Below are 17,456 nucleotides of genomic sequence, written 5' to 3' on the forward strand. Positions count from 1 at the left end.
GCCTGTGGGGACGAAGTCATCAATGCATTTATCGATGAAGCCAGTGACTGATGTGGTGTACTCCTCAATGCCATTGGTGGAATCCCGGATCATATTCCAGTCTGTACTAGCGAAACAGTCCTGTAGCTTAGCATCTTTGTCATCTAACCACTTCTTTATTGACCGAGTCACTGGTGCTTCCTGCTTTAGTTTTTGCTTTTAAGCAGGAATCAGGAGGATATAATTATGGTCAGATTTGCCAAATGGAGAGGGAGGGAGAGCTTTGTACGCGTCTCTGTGTGTGGAGTAAAGGTGGTAGATGTTTTTCTCTCTGGTTGCACATTTAACACGCTGGAAGAAATTAGGTCAAATGGATTTAAGTTTCCCTGCATTAAAGTTCCCGGCCCTACAGAAGCATTGTACATGTTTCATAACATTTGCATTCTTCCCTGCATTGACTTTCCGAAGTCATTTAGCTGATATGTTTTCCTGTAATTGTTAAACAGGTCTTTCTTTGGAAGTCAGAAGATTGTACATGTTTCATGACATTTGCATTCCTCCCTGCATTGATTTGAATCATGAAATATTTATTAACAAGTGGATAAATACCCACACTAGACAAACTAAATAAAATGTATGTTTTTATAATTATCAAATACCTCTACCAATACATGTATATTTCAAAAGGTCATTCATTTCAAGGTCTTCTGTGAATGGCAGCAGTTGGGCGAGTCTTTACTTTTAGAAGTTCCGGGATAGGCCTGGTGCTGCCTTGATAGAAATCCAATCCTGTGAGCCACTCTACATCTCTGACACGTGATTGGTGGAACCACAGGTGGTCTTCAACCCATAGAGATGCCGTGTCACCATTCTGTGGAAGTATAAAAACAAGCGGATCAGTGACACAGACCCTAATTATCACTACTTAGGTGTTGACATAACAAGACAGAGGTACAGACAAAAACAACGAGATCAAGTTGCGAACCAGAGGTTTTCCACCAAAACATCATGATAGTTTCCAGGAGTTGGGAAAGGGGCATGCAAACGTTGACTGTCTTCAAAACAGATGAAGGTTTGGGTGTTTTCTCAACTTTATAAAACTTCCCTATGTGTTTGTCAGTGGTAGGAGAAAGAGAAAATAGGATAATTTTGGTCATAAAGTCAGTCTCATCTAAAATGGAGTTTGTAACTTCAGTGCGTCACAACGAGTAAATGAAGGTTGGTTTTGGATTACAATTATGTCAACAAACCATGCCCCCTTTTGCCAATATCCAAGGCAGGCTAGCTAACGTTAACTAGCAAGGCATGCTAGCTAACTTTTTAGCTAATGTTAGCTTACCTAGCTAGCTAGCTACCTCATTACAAATTGGTTAGGTCATAGCTCATACAAGTGTATTGTCTAGATACTACTGGTTATGTAACATTATCATTTGATAATGCTAGAGAGGCAGGCTAGCTAGCTTACGTTAGACACAATCCACATCAAGCGAATCAGGGGTTTCCCACCAAAACATCATGATAGTTGCCAGGTGTTGGGAAAGGGTCATGCAAAAGGTTACTCTGTCTTCAAAACAGATGAAAGTATAGGTGTTTTCTCAACTTTACCACACAATTGTTTTTGCATTTCACTACGTGTTTGTCAGTAGTAGGAGAGAGTACAGAATGTACATCATTCCAAAACACTCTGTACTTGCAATTCAAGTACTTAGACCTGTCCAGTTTTTCTTTTCTTTTTTTTTGGGGGGTTTACAAAGAAAGTGTGCAGTGCTTTGAGGTGATATGTTGTCTTACATTACAGTTCTCTGAGTTGTCCGCTTTGTGTGGTATCAAGAAGGAAACAGTCTGTAGCTCATTGTTACAGCTGCTCACTGGTTGCGAGTCCTTACAGCTGGTGAGAACTGCAAAGTAATGGGTTGGAATTGGAATCTGTGTACCTGTTACAAACCTTAATGAAAACAAGAAATAAAACACTGGTTAAGACTGAAGTGTCTGGCATCGCTGCAATCCTCTGTGCCCCATTGATAGCGCTCTGCAACCACTACGTGTTTCATGATTGCCTTTTGTGAGATTTAGAAACTTTGCTTCCTCTCTGCTCCATGTTATAACACACAATTTTGTATGATAAAGAAAAGCTCACATACTGTTCTATCTGGTCTTGAGAATCAAACTGTCCGTCGTAGTTGTAGTCAAATGCCGGGCCTGTCACCACATTAATGCCATTATATTGACTGGCATATTTTTTCAGCAATGTAGTGTGGAAGTAATCCCAGATCTCTATAAAATAAAGAAATATGCATCTATTTATCATGAGCTGAAGCTACTTGTATGACGTGTGGTGTTGACTGTTTGCTGTGTCTGTTTTGTTTGTTGACGTTCTTTTATGTTGTGTGAAAACTAAATACAAATTGAATCACACAAAAATTACATATAAATAATAATAAATGAAAATAAATGAATGTTTAATTATATAACATGTAGGAGACGTGAGTAAGGGAGAGAAGTAGAGAGACACGCTGAATTAGAGTACAGTGAGTGAACAAGAGAGGAAAAAATTAGTTTGAAGGAAGCAAGAGGGAGCTGTCTCAGACTGTGAAGAGTGTACGTACTCTTAAACTCAGGATACATGGGTACAACATTGCTCATCAACAGGCCATCATACTCCTCCTCTGCTGTCTTGTAGAGATCTGGGCATCACAAGAAATAACACAAACAACAAGATAGTCTTATTGAAGTAACCTCGTTATTTTGACAGCTGGATGCCTGGGCGGAGAAGTATAATATTATTTTAGGGGAGACCAGGGGGAGGGGGAGACTAGATGACCAACAGTTTCTTTTTGACATACATTCTACTATTACATCACTTACAGCAAATCTCTCTGGCTATGAGTGTCTGCTAATTAAATTACATAGAAAAACAAAAACAAAGTTAAGGGGTTGGGAGTCAGACTTCTTTGTTGTTTCAGATGTATTCTGTTTGCTTAAGATTAGTGTATTTGACAGTATAGATGTAAAATCATCCCGCATACTGGGAGGGTAGAGGAAACCGTGGGTAATGTTCCTGGCTGAAGCATACTGGTCACATCTGGGACTTTTATCTGCCGGGATGCGGACATCAGCCCTCTGACAGTCTGGTGTGACTGCTGGTAAAGGGTCCATGTTTTCCTAAAGAGGGTGACAAAGAGGAAGAAATTACAAAGGTCCTTCCTGCATTACTCACATCCACTCTCCACATCCTTTTGAAAACATCCAAGGGAAGCAAGGACAACATTGGAGAAGACAATAGCAAAAAAGCAACCTAGGATCTTCTCCAATGCATTTTGACAAGGATGACCCCTGTACTTTGTATGTCAATTTACATTCCAACCTTCCTTTAGATATCATTTAATCAAAGTGGATGATCTCTGAGAGGCAATGTTTAAACTCATCATAGCTCATGTTTGACGAAAGAATAGATAATTTGAAGACTTGTGGACATTCACATATCATTCACATATCAAAGTAAGAATTAACCAAAAGTTCAAATTAATGTGTCTAACAAATTACACTTGATCAGTTACTGATTTGTAAAAATGATGGCCTTTAGATGAAATTACTCTTACAGGTTTGTCCAAAGTATATGAGTTCCACACTGGCATGAGGGATTTTTTGCTATAGGCATTAACAAAGCCCTGATGATACAGTAAGCAGTAGTCATTGCTGGGTTGCTGCATTATTGGTCTTCCAAACAACATGTGCTTCTGCTCAACAGCTTTCACTGAAAGTGAGTAGACAAACAGATGTCAGATAAAGATGTACTATGCAGAAATCACTCTGCCATTTCCTGGTTGTAAAAATTTGAATAGTTTGCCTAATTTCAGTTTATGTAACAAAACAATCATTATACCATATAACCACCTGTGAATTTCCCATAACATTACTGTATGTTTGAAGCTGGTGTACAAAACCTAAAGTAAAAGACGCAAAAACAAAATGTAACCTGTTGAGTGTAGGGGGCAGGGTTTTGATGTTTGGATGAAAAACATACCCAAATTAAACTGCCTATTTCTCAGGCCCAGAAGCTACAATATGCATATAATTGTCAGATTAGGATAGAATTTTTTAAATGTATTTTACCTTTATTTAACTAGGCAAGTCAGTTAAGAACAAATTCTTATTTTCAATGATGGCCTAGGAACAGTGGGTTAACTGCCTGATCAGGGGCAGAACGACAGATTTGTACCTTGTCAGCTCGGGGGTTTGAACTTGCAACCTTCTGGTTACTAGTCCAACACTCTAACCACTAGGCTACTAGGCTACCCCTATAAAGGCACTCTAAAGTTTCCAAAACTGTCAAAAATATTGTCTGTGAGTATAACAGAACTGATATTGCAGGTGAAAACCTGAGGAAATTCCAACTAGGAAGTGCCTCTTATTTTGAAAGCTCCCTGTTCCATTGCATGCCTTCCCTCCATTTAAAGTGATATCAACCAGATTCCTTTCCCTATTGCTTCCACATGGTGTGAACAGTCTTTAGACATAGTTTCAGCCTTTTATTCTGAAAAATGAGCATTGCATCAGTGGATGGCTGGGTGCCAGCAGAGCTTTGCATGCGCAACAGCTTGGAGCAGACATTTTCTCTCTCTCTCCTATTGAAAAAGCTACGGTCCGGTTGAAATATTATCGATTATTTATTGTAAAAACAACCTGAGGATTAATTATAAAAAACGTTTGACATGTTTCTAAGAACTTTACGGATACTATTTGGAATTTTCGTCTGCCCCGTCGTGACCACTCGAGCCTGTGGATTTCTGAACAAAATGCGCCGACCAAATGGAGGTATTTTGGATATCAAAATCATCTTTATGGCACAAAAGGAACATTTATTGTGTAACTGGGAGTCTCGTGAGTGCAAACATCCGAAGATCAAAGGTAAGCGATTCATTTTATTGCTTTTCTGACTTTCGTGACCAATCTACTTTGCTGCTAACTATTTGTAATGTTTTTTTCTGCTGAGAGAGCTGTCCTTACATAAACGCTTGGTTAGCTTTATCTTTAAAGCTTTTTAAAAATCTGACACACCAGGTGAATTAACTACAAGGTAAGCTGTGTTTTGCTATATTGCACTTGTGATTTCATGAAAATTAAATATTTTTAGAAATTGAATTTGGCGCTCTGCAATTCAGCGGATGTTGACGAAAATGATCCCGCTAACAGGATGGGTACGCCAAGAAGCATGCAAAGATTAGAAATAGTTTACATAGAACGCTTCTTAGATTTGCTTTCAATGAGAAGGACAGGACTATAACTCAAAATTCTATGTGAAATAGGTTGAGTTGGCCCAAAAGTTACATATTGCAGCTTTAATGTTTCAAAATTCAACAGACATTCGCCAAAAGCCATTTAAAAATCTATAGCTAATTCACAGTTTATCACAGAATCATCAAACTAGAGGATTTATTCTATAAATCTCTAACATACTTTTACAACCGTTTTTTTGTAGAAATTCCAGTTTTGATTTCATAGAAATACATAAGATCTATAAAATGCCATTTAAAGCGGTATAAATCAATAACTAATTCACTGTTTGTCACAGAAACATCAAACTATGCATGATTTATTCTATATCCATACTTTTACAACCTTTGTTTTGAAGAAAAAGTCCACATTTGTTAGAAATACAAATAAATCTATAAAATTCTGTTCAAAAATGTTTTCACTGATTATGATAGAATCATCAAATTAGGTATGATGTATTCTATAAATGTCTATACTTTTACAACCTTTGCTTTGAGTAGAAATTCCAGTTTTGATATGATAGAAATACATAAAATCTCAAATAAATTACATGCATTTGACCACAACCCTGACAGAATCACCCATAACTGAGGTGTTAATCATCGTTGAGTATTCAGGAAATATAAATCATATAGTAATAAAGGCATACATTTGCAAAAAACATATGCGTTTATAAAAAAGGTATCACACATCAATGTTGTAATATCAAACATTACAATAATGTCAGTCTTTGAAATCCAAATCAGTTTAATCATCACTTGTGCCAGATTCAATGTGTGTACCTATTATAGTGAATTTCTGTCATAGGTATGTATCTAGTATCTCACAAAGTAGAATAATAAAATAGAGTAATGATAATAGAACATTAGACCATTAACTCGGGTTGCAAAGGGCCGGAATTCTTCCGGAAATTTTCCATGGGAAGTTGAGCCCGGGAATTTTGTGAATTTTGCTTAAATTCATCAAAAAAGTAAACTTATAGCAGTGAACCTTTTTCGAGGGACACACAAGGCAATTATAGGTCTTCAAATCAAATCAAATTTGTCACATACACATGGTTAGCAGATGTTAATGCAAGTGTAGCGAAATGCTTGTGCTTCTAGTTCCGACAATGCAGTAATAACCAACAAGTAATCTAACTAACAATTCCAAAACTACTGTCTTATACACAGTGTAAGGGGATAAAGAATATGTACATAAGGATATATGAATGAGTGATGGTACAGAGGAGCATAGGCAAGATACAGTAGATGTTATCGAGTACTGTATATACATATGAGATGAGTATGTAAACAAAGTGGCATAGTTAAAGTGGCTAGTGATACATGTATTACATAAGGATGCAGTCGATGATATAGAGTACAGTATATACGTATGCATATGAGATGAATGATGTAGGGTAAGTAACATTATATAAGGTAGCATTGTTTAAAGTGGCTAGTGATACATTTACATTTCCCATCAATTCCCATTATTAAAGTGGCTAGAGTTGAGTCAGTGTCAGTGTGTTGGCAGCAGCCACTCAATGTTAGTGGTGGCTGTTTAACAGTCTGGTGGCCTTGAGATAGAAGCTGTTTTTCAGTCTCTCGGTCCCAGCTTTGATGCACCTGTACTGACCTCGCCTTCTGGATGATAGCGGGGTGAACAGGCAGTGGCTCGGGTGGTTGTTGTCCTTGATGATCTTTATGGCCTTCCTGTAACATCGGGTGGTGTAGGTGTCCTGGAGGGCAGGTAGTTTGCCCCCGGTGATGCGTTGTGCAGACCTCACTACCCTCTGGAGAGCCTTACGGTTGTGGGCGGAGCAGTTGCCGTACCAGGCGGTGATACAGCCCGCCAGGATGCTCGCGATTGTGCATCTGTAGAAGTTTGTGAGTGCTTTTGGTGACAAGCCGAATTTCTTCAGCCTCCTGAGGTTGAAGAGGCGCTGCTGCGCCTTCTTCACGATGCTGTCTGTGTGAGTGGACCAATTCAGTTTGTCTGTGATGTGTATGCCGAGGAACTTAAAACTTGCTACCCTCTCCACTACTGTTCCATCGATGTGGATAGGGGGTGTTCCCTCTGCTGTTTCCTGAAGTCCACAATCATCTCCTTAGTTTTGTTGACGTTGAGTGTGAGGTTATTTTCCTGACACCACACACCGAGGGCCCTCACCTCCTCCCTGTAGGCCGTCTCGTCGTTGTTGGTAATCAAGCCTACCACTGTTGTGTCGTCCGCAAACTTGATGATTGAGTTGGAGGCGTGCGTGGCCACGCAGTCATGGGTGAACAGGGAGTACAGGAGAGGGCTCAGAACGCACCCTTGTGGGGCCCCAGTGTTGAGGATCAGCGGGGTGGAGATGTTGTTGCCTACCCTCACCACCTGGGGGCGGCCCGTCAGGAAGTCCAGTACCCAGTTGCACAGGGCGGGGTCGAGACCCAGGGTCTCGAGCTTGATGACGAGCTTGGAGGGTACTATGGTGTTGAATGCCGAGCTGTAGTCTATGAACAGCATTCTCACATAGGTATTCCTCTTGTCCAGATGGGTTAGGGCAGTGTGCAGTGTGGTTGAGATTGCATCGTCTGTGGACCTATTTGGGCGGTAAGCAAATTGGAGTGGGTCTAGGGTGTCAGGTAGGGTGGAGGTGATATGGTCCTTGACTAGTCTCTCAAAGCACTTCATGATGACGGAAGTGAGTGCTACGGGGCGGTAGTCGTTTAGCTCAGTTACCTTAGCTTTCTTTGGAACAGGAACAATGGTGGCCCTCTTGAAGCATGTGGGAACAGCAGACTGGTATAGGGATTGATTGAATATGTCCGTAAACACACCGGCCAGCTGGTCTGCGCATGCTCTGAGGGCGTGGCTGGGGATGCCGTCTGGGCCTGCAGCCTTGCGAGGGTTAACACGTTTAAATGTCTTACTCACCTCGGCTGCAGTGAAGGAGAGTCCGCATGTTTTCGTTGCAGGCCGTGTCAGTGGCACTGTATTGTCCTCAAAGCGGGCAAAAAAGTTATTTAGTCTGCCTGGGAGCAAGACATCCTGGTCCGTGACTGGGCTGGATTTCTTCTTGTGGCATATTTTGGTTAAACTATACCCAATTCAATTGAATTGCAACCCTCTACATGCACAGTGCATTCTTCCATCACATGTGCAGTGCATGTCCATGGCATTTTATAGATTTTATTTCTATAAAATCAAAACTGAAATCTTTCCTCAAAACAAAGGTTGTAAAAGTATGCTAGACATTTATAGAATAAATAATACCTAGTTTTATGTTTGTGACAAACAGTGAAATAGTTATTGATTTTTACATTTTTAAATGATTTTTGGCGAAAATCTGTTGAATGTCTGGTGAATGTCTGTTGAATGTCCAAATGTGTGACTATAAAACCAACTTTACCTCGGTGCCAAACCTTCAGTCCAAGCTTGATATTTATGAAATTCAAATTCAGCCATGCCAATAATGTTTTCAATTCGACTTTTGATTTCAAAAGCAGCTCAAACATTGAACATGCAAGATTGAACTATAGCCATTGAATTCTACCAGTGCTGATATAGGGAATTATAAACTGGGTGGTTCGAGCCCTGAATGCTGATTGGCTGATAGCCGTATACCACGGGTATCTATTCCACAGTTTACCAGCGGCTAAATCTATGACGTTAAAATGAGCTGATGCAGCTATGACGTTAAAATGAGCTGATGCAGCTCGGCAGGGCTGTCTCCAGCCGAATGTGTACGCAGACTTGACACCCAATACAGCTGTCTGTATTGCGATCCTGCCAGTCATTTTTTGTCTACCTGTCCCTTCAAGTGACCTAGCTCATTCGTTGGAGTGAGTACACTAGTGGGTCTTAAAGATAATTGTTATTCTCCCCTTACTCACCCCCCTCTCCATGCCACCCTGCTGTGGGGCGACCAGTCCAAGTCTCTCCAGGTACTCATTGACTCGGGGGCCGATGGGAGTCTCATGGACGTTACCCTGGTGTCCGACTGGGCATCCCCACTCAAGCCCTCTCCATTCCCATGGGTGTTAGAGAGCTGGATGGGCACTCTATAGGGTGGGTTACCCACCAGACCAACCTACGAGTGTCGGGGAATCACAGCGAGACGATCCAATTCCTACTGGTTGAGTCTCCGCAGGTTCCCGTGGTATTGGGATTCACTTGGCTCCAGCAACACAATCCCTCCATTGACTGGGCTACTGGTGCCATCGTGGGCTGGAGCCTGTCCTGCCACAATCGTTGCCTGAAGTCAGCTCTGTCTGCCCCGGGACGTCTTCCTGGGGGCTTGGAAATTGCCCCGGACCTCTCCGCCAGCCCCACTGAGTACCAGGACCCCCGGGAGGGGTTCAGTAAGGCCTGGGCCACTTCACTTCTGCAGCACCGACCAGTATCCAAGAAGGTCAAGCCAGATGCGCTGGCACGCCGCTATAGCGCCGCGGCTACACCCCCGTCCCCCCTGCTCCAAGATCATTAGCTCCTCTGCTGTTCGTCTTCTGTTGCCCGGTACCCTCTGTATACCTCCTACCTTTCCTAGAATTAAAGCCATGTCTCACAGCCCTTTGTCTTCTGTTTCCAAGTTTGTCCTGTCAGCTCCGGTCTTTTCCCAGCCTCTTTTTCTCATCCTCCTGGTTTTTACTCTGAGCCTGTACCTTTGCTCCTACTCTGGATTATCGAGCCCTGCCTGCCTTGACCTGTCGTTTGCCTGCCTCACCTGCCTCATCTGAACAACAGTGTCCTGACGAGTGAGCACGTTTTTTTATGCCAGTCAAAATCACGCCTCATTAGCTCTTGTTATGGATGTATCCAAATAAATGTTACTAGAAAACAGCTTAAACGAATACAAAAGCAGCTACATTGCTGTTACTCCGGCTGCACTTTTTGACTTGACTGTAAGTTAGGCGTAGTTGGCTAGCTAGAAAGCATGGGATAAGAAAAGGCTGGCAACGGAACATTTAGAACCGGCGACTGGGTCGTGTCCATAAAATTAAAAAAACTCAACTGGGTCTTGTCTCTGGCAACCGAACCGATAGAACGAACGAGCAGCCGGCTTGGGTAGCAACTCTAGATTTGTGTTGGGACTATATCTTGTGGGAGGATGAAATAGTATGAATAAATGAATCAAAATAATGTTTTTTTTTTTTTAAATATGACAATCATCATTTGAATATGTTGGTAACCCGTTGTATAAAAGTGATAATGCCCTTGAATCCAGTGTTTGGAGGATATATTGGCACGGTTTTCTAACACCCATGCCAATATATCCTCCAAACACCGGCATCTCAGGAATTATCACTTAAATAATGCACGGTCTAGAATGCCCTTCAAGGCAATCAGAAACAGGTGTTCAACAATGCCATAGATTTGGTAAAGGAGTCAATGGGATGCAGACGCATTGACCAGATTGGTGCACATTCAACAAATCTGTTCTAACAATGTGGCTATTCTTCAAATCTGTCCCGATTTCTGTATTGTAACAGGCCCACAATGTGGTTACTTAAATCTGATTAGGATATATTTGGCTGCATACCATGTAGAAGTTCCTTTTCAGGTTAAGAAGTGACTGCTAAATGCTAACTTTCGTTCGTATAAGATGGTTAGCATAGCGAGCATACAGAAATCGGTGGTGCTCATTTGCACTTCCAGAATTTAAATCAATTTCTTCATTTCCTTCACTAATGTGTTATTCTTTTAGCTAGCAGTGTTCAGCTGTTAGCAGCCAATGGCTAGCAGTTTCTTACTGGCAGTAAAAAACATTATTGAATTATTTAAATAATCGATTTAACATTAAATCTTGTAAACAATTCATGGTAATTCATAGTAACCTCGTAAACATTTAATTTAGACAGGGCGTTTATTTGAAACAGGCATTTATTTGCTGAAATGTGTTCTCTTGTCCGGCTATTAAAAGGGACAGGTGACTATTTGAGACTGCGTTTAAATGACGTTTTACGGTATCCCCCCCCTCGAGGTGCCTTATTGCTATTATAAACTGGTTTCATTTTGGGGTCAGACCCGTGGTATATCACGGCTTTCAGACAATCAGCATTCAGGGCTCAAACCAACCAGTTTATAATGAAGTATTATTGCTAAACTCAATGTACCATCTGGTATCATAATTGATTGTTAATCATGACAATATTCCGGCAATAATCTGTCCATACTGTCTCTCGCACAATATTTACCTTCAGCAGCTGTCAGATTCAGACGACTATTTGGATTAGTTACACCCTGGAAAGAAACAAGGATGGTGTTATAGATAAGACTCTGACAATATTGATCCTTTAATTCATTGATTCTTTCATGAATATCAACAACATTGGAGACAGAGACGTTCTATGGTTAGGGTAATTCATGTGTGCTTAATATACTGTACTGTATAATACCAGCTTCTTATCACTATAGTATTAAGAGGTGTATACTGTAACTTCAAAGCAGAGGTGTAGGCATGGGAGGACCATCATTTTAAACAAAAAACACTTTCCGTTTGTCATAGATGGACAAGGTTAATATGGGATGAAAGGCGAGTTCAAGAAGTCAAGCTATAGAGCTGTGTGATGTCCACATTTTCTCTGACACTGAACATAGAAATATGTATTTTGCAGTTATAAGGAAGGTGAAATGTTATAGTTATTGGTTTTATAATTTGTTTATACTATATTTTGAAAGCATATACGTCATTTCAAGCCTTATTCATACAGTTCATTATTGAATAGGACATATAACATATTTTATATTTGTATCATATTTGTACTGTGTACTTGCGTCCTCAAAAGTGACTACTACACCTCAGCAATTTATTTTAAAAAACAATTCCAGAAAGGTGAGATTTGAACCTTTCTTGGCATATGCAGCATTACTAGATATTGTTTGTGGTCCTCTAATGATAAATAATTACTCTTGGGTATTATATAGATTACATTTGAGATGAACATGCCCTGAGGAATTGAGGCTGTTCGGAGGGCAAAAGGGGGTGCAACTCAATATTTGGAAGGTGTTCGTAATGTTTGGTGTACTCAATGTAAGCAAGGGGTACTACCAGGGAGGTGCATGTGCAGTCCAGGGTATCTGTGGGTTCAAGGATCACCAGAGGGCACTGCCCAGGGGTTGTTTGCTCTGCAGGGTGTATGGGAGTGTGCCAGGGAGTCCTCAGGAGATGGTTCATACTGCCGTGGCTTCCATTGTTCTGGGATGGGGAGATCCCCAACACATCTGAAAGGGTTTCACATGGACAATGTTACAATTCATGTTTGAGATCAAATGAAATGAAATCATATTTGTCGTTTGTACAGGATACAACAGGTGTAAAACAGTCCAGCGAAATGCTTACTTACAAGCTCTCCCTCAACAATGCAGTGTTCAAATACCAGGAGTTATATTTTTTTGGCTGGCGCTAAAGCAGCGCTATTGTCAAACTTCGTCACGTAAAAACTGGCGCTCTGGCATTTCCACACCTTGCGCCAGGTGCAGCTATTTACCTGTCTTACATCAGCTCACTTGTGCTGTGGGAGGGTTGGTAATATGTGAAGTGAGTCCTTAAAAACTAGCACAGCAGTGACAATTTCATTTAGCACAAATAGGGAGATTTAAGTCTCAACAAAAGCTATTATAAGTAACAAGGTTGATTACGGCATGGATTTTGACAGCGGAAGCACAGCCTATTCAGACTTGATGTATAGTGCCCATATATCCATGGAACAAGAGAGATGTGGTTTTTTTTTGTGTGGTGAATCTATATTTAGAAACCTAAAAAACGTTGTTGTTTTTTAAAATAATTTTGTTTAATTTGATTAAAAACCCAAAACATTCTCATTCAGGATTGTTTTGTTTTTGTCCTGCTCAATGCATTCATTAAGCAGCCAAGACTATCAATAAACGGTTTGGCTCATGAGACCGTTTTGAAATAAATCTTTATCACCAAAGCTTCATTAAAAAGATCAAGGGAGCAGTAAAACAGTAAGCCGACATCCCCTTTTGTATCTATGTATTGTACATTATTTTAGCCAGCTCCTGTTATTATTTTGGAACCTTTTATCCATAAAAGGTTTCTAAGTGGTCTTCTAGTGACGCTTTTGCTGTCATGCCTTTGCATTATTCACAATTAACATAGGCCTACCTGCATACATAGGCCTACCTACCTGCATTTCACTTGTATCCATCCCCATTTACAAAGAGCGATTTAATAAATCGATTAGGACGAGAATATTCCGTGCCCCTCCAGCCGAATTGGAGTTGATGACATCGAAAGACCGTCAATAACCGACACAACTTGAGACTACCTCGTACAATATTAGGCCATGGAACACGTTGATTGGCCAGTGAATGGTCAAGCCCTCGCCCGCGTTCAACTTACTTATTAATCAAAACCCAGCCCTTTCACAACAAATTCTGCCACTTAATGATGGACTGACAGAAACAATTTCTTGGTTAACACAGACAACTGACCCTGTAATTTACTGCGATATTTACTGCTACTCACCACACATGAGATTGTAGAGCTCAATATTGGAGAATGGTTCTATTTCGGTTTTATAATGAAACTTGGGTCCATAGCTTAAGAACATAGCCTGAGGAGAATAAAGAGGGTCTTCATCATAGGGTTAAGTTGTAATTTTTCCATCTCTTAAATACAACAATATCAATATACACTGCGTGTAAAAAACATTAGGAGCACCCTCCTAATATTGAGTTGCACCCCGTTTGCCCTCAGAACAGCCTCCTCGTGGCATGGTATCTACAAGTTGTCGAAAGCGTTCCATAGAGATGCTGGCCCGTGTTGACTGCAGTGCTTCCCACAGTTGTGTCAAATTGACTGGATGTCCTTTGGGTGGTGGACCATTATTGATACACAGAGGATACTGTGCAGCATTGTGGTTCTTGACACAAACCGGTGTGCCTGGTACCTACTACCATATCCCGTACTTTTACATGTCTCAATTGTCTCGATGCTTAAAAATCCTTCTTTAACCTGTCTCTTCCCCTTCTGCTACACTGATTGAAGTGGATTTAACAAGGGACGTCAATAAGAGATCATAGCTTTCACCTGGTCAGTCTATGTCATGGAATGAGCAGGTGTTCCTAATGTTTTGTGCACTCAGTGCAAAGATGTGTGTATACATACATAACATACATAACATACATAACATACATACATACATACAGTGCCTTGCGAAAGTATTCGGCCCCCTTGAACTTTGCGACCTTTTGCCACATTTCAGGCTTCAAACATAAAGATATAAAACTGTATTTTTTTGTGAAGAATCAACAACAAGTGGGACACAATCATAATCACAATTTGCACGCCCAATTTTTCAGTTTTTGATTTGTTAAAAAAAATTGAAATATCCAATAAATGTCGTTCCACTTCATGATTGTGTCCCACTTGTTGATTCTTCACAAAAAAATACAGTTTTATATCTTTATGTTTGAAGCCTGAAATGTGGCAAAAGGTCGCAAAGTTCAAGGGGGCCGAATACTTTCGCAAGGCACTGTACAGAACAAAAATATAAACACAACATGTAAAGTGTTGTTCCCATGTTTCATGAGCTGAAATAAAAGATCCCAGAAATGTTCCATGAGCACAAAAAGCTTATTTCTCTAAATTGTTTTGCACAAATTGTTTTTCCATCCCAGTTAGTGAGCATTTCTCCTTTGCCAAAATAATCCATCCACCTGATAGGTGTGGCATATCAAGAAGCTGGTTTAAACAGCATGATCATTACACAGGAGCACCTTGTGCTGGGGACAATAAAAGGCCACTCTAAAACACAATGCCACAGATGTCTCAAGTTCTGAGGGAGCGTGCAATTGGCATGCTGACTGCAGGAATGTCCACCAGAGCTGTTGCCAGAGGATTAAATGTTAATTTCCGCCTCCAACGTTGTTTTAGAGAATTTGTCAGTACGTCAAACCAGCCTCACAACCGCCGACCACACCAGCCCAGGACCTCCACATCTGGCTTCTTCCCCTACGGGATTGTTCGAGACCAGCCATCGGGACGGCTGATGAAACTGAAGAGTATTTCTGTCTGTGATAAAGCCCTTTTATGGGGGAAAAAAACTCATTCTGATTGTCTGCGCCTGGCTCCCCAGTGGGTGAGACTGGCTCTCAAGTGGGTGGGCCTATCCCCTCCCAGGCCCACCCATGGCTGTGCCCCTGACTAGTAATGTGATATCCATAGATTAGGGTCTAATGAATGTATTTCAATTGACTGATTTCCTTATATTAACTGTAACTCAGTAAAATTGTTGAAATTGTTGCATGGTGCGTTTATATTTTTGTTCAGTATATTTTTTAAACCAATCAAATTAAGTTTGTACTCATTAACTAACTGATTTTATATGAGTAAATGGATCTCCTTCCTACTCACATGCATACTGGCATCATCATTGTCATACCCATGAGCTCCACCTGCACAGAAGGTCAAAGACCCTGGGTATCTATATCATAACACAGAAATATGTAAGAAGCCAACATTTTGCTACATCATGCCCTACTAAAATCCACGCCAGGGTTATGTTTATAAAGCAGGGTGGAGTTTCTTAAATCGGTACCTCTCGAACAGCCATCCTGGGCTGACTATCACGCTGACGTCCTCAATGCGTCTACTGTTTGCGTAGTGGAACCGCTTGGGCAGATGGTTTTTCAGGTAGGGCTTGACCTTCTGACCGTTCTTCTTGCACTGGAATCCCAAGAAAACAACATATTTTTGATCAATCACTAGGTTTCTATAACAGATACGGTATTAGGGACAAAACATTATGGGACTGAATACAAACAACCTATGACCAAAGCTTTGCCTAAACATTTGATTATTCCTCAATTGGAGCATTTCCAGTCAATATGGCAGTCACGGCAAGTTTCAAATCAGGGTGAATGATTTATTGTAGCTTCTTACTCACCGTCATGTTGGCTACAAGTCGGGCCGAGTCCACTGTCAAAGGAAACAACAGGAATATGTCATTTTTATTGTGATACAAAGAAAGGTTACATTTTCTACATGTTTGGTCTTACACTCACAGGGTTGGTTTTTGTCATTGGATCTAATTCTCCCAAAAGGTCCCTCGTAGACATATAGATCACGAACATTTTCCACCTGGAGTAGATCCTGGAGGACTTCCTTCCTGTCACAACTTGTGTCCTCCATACCTATTGGTGTAGCCCAATACATTTTTTTGTTGAACTATTAAGCCACAACACAAATACAACAATGCTTACTATTTTTTTCATGTTTGTAGACTAATTCCAAATTATTCTAAATACATGACATTTTTAGACATACTAGGTCTATGGGAAAGAGGTCCATTTGCTGTCCAGATGTCAGATTTGTGGAGGGAAAGGGCGAATACATTTGATTCCTTTGATTTATTAGCCTCCTACCGTGGTCAGCTACGATGATGATGTTGAGACACTGATGCAGGTTCAGCTGTTTGAGTCCGTTCATCAGTTGACCAATGACCTTGTCCACTCCAGTGAGAGCCTCGATCAACTGAAATACAGTGAGAAACTTGTGAGACTGTTATATATCTGTGACTGTGGTCTTCAATGACTTCATTGACCAAGGCTAATGACACCCTCAACATAATCAAACCTTGATTATTGTTAAGTACCAGTCTATTTACAAAAGGGAAACAGACTTTGACATGTGTTTACTTGTGATTTATGCATGATTATATGAAAATGTGGAGTTCTATATAAAAATAAAAAAAGCTATGTAATTTTCCCTTGGGGTTACTACAATACGTAAATGTCATTAGATCGTAACTTTGCATCATGATGACTTAACAATAGGTTTGCATTTGCATTTATAAGACAACTGATTTGAAGGGGCCTTTTCAATGGAGAAAAACTATACCCAACATAATTGTCAACGGCACCATTTGTTCACATGTGAGCAAGACATTGAACTTCCACCTTTTGGTGAGCACTTTAATTTGGCGTTCAGCATTGAATCTAAGCCATGTGTTTTGAAAACAGCGGTCATGGATCAAAATCATTCAGTGGGTTGCTCTGTCTATCAAATCTAATCAAATGTTTTTTGTCACCTGCACTGAACAGAACAGGTACCTTACAGTGAAATGCTTACTTGCAAGCCCTTAACCATTGATTTTTATTTAATTTAACCTTCATGTAACTAGGCAAATCAGTTAAGAACAAATTCTTATTTACAAACCCGGACGACGCTGGGCCAATTGTGCGCCGCCCTATGGGACTCCCAATCAGCCTAG

At 40.6% G+C, this 17,456-nt stretch overlaps 1 protein-coding gene across 2 annotated transcripts in view; it reads right to left on the reverse strand.

The window, feature by feature from the left end:
• Nucleotides 1–607: 607 nt before the first annotated feature.
• Nucleotides 608–17,456, reverse strand: part of LOC112264759 (venom phosphodiesterase 2) — a 31,751-nt gene continuing 14,902 nt past the window's right edge. For both annotated transcript variants that reach the window (XM_024441566.2, XM_024441565.2), the window contains 14 exons: nucleotides 16,609–16,717; nucleotides 16,249–16,377; nucleotides 16,131–16,162; nucleotides 15,783–15,910; nucleotides 15,599–15,668; nucleotides 13,709–13,796; nucleotides 12,269–12,441; nucleotides 11,415–11,460; nucleotides 3,579–3,733; nucleotides 3,006–3,141; nucleotides 2,586–2,663; nucleotides 2,121–2,253; nucleotides 1,771–1,924; nucleotides 608–850 (listed from right to left, as the gene is read on the reverse strand). In XM_024441566.2, the coding sequence (XP_024297334.1) occupies nucleotides 677–850; nucleotides 1,771–1,924; nucleotides 2,121–2,253; nucleotides 2,586–2,663; nucleotides 3,006–3,141; nucleotides 3,579–3,733; nucleotides 11,415–11,460; nucleotides 12,269–12,441; nucleotides 13,709–13,796; nucleotides 15,599–15,668; nucleotides 15,783–15,910; nucleotides 16,131–16,162; nucleotides 16,249–16,377; nucleotides 16,609–16,717 (1,605 nt within the window). In that variant the 3' untranslated portion in view covers nucleotides 608–676. The remainder of the gene's footprint in view (nucleotides 851–1,770; nucleotides 1,925–2,120; nucleotides 2,254–2,585; nucleotides 2,664–3,005; nucleotides 3,142–3,578; nucleotides 3,734–11,414; nucleotides 11,461–12,268; nucleotides 12,442–13,708; nucleotides 13,797–15,598; nucleotides 15,669–15,782; nucleotides 15,911–16,130; nucleotides 16,163–16,248; nucleotides 16,378–16,608; nucleotides 16,718–17,456) is intronic.

The sequence above is a fragment of the Oncorhynchus tshawytscha genome, linkage group LG13 (assembly GCF_018296145.1).
Source record: "Oncorhynchus tshawytscha isolate Ot180627B linkage group LG13, Otsh_v2.0, whole genome shotgun sequence".
NCBI classification, from domain to species: Eukaryota; Metazoa; Chordata; class Actinopteri; order Salmoniformes; family Salmonidae; genus Oncorhynchus; species Oncorhynchus tshawytscha.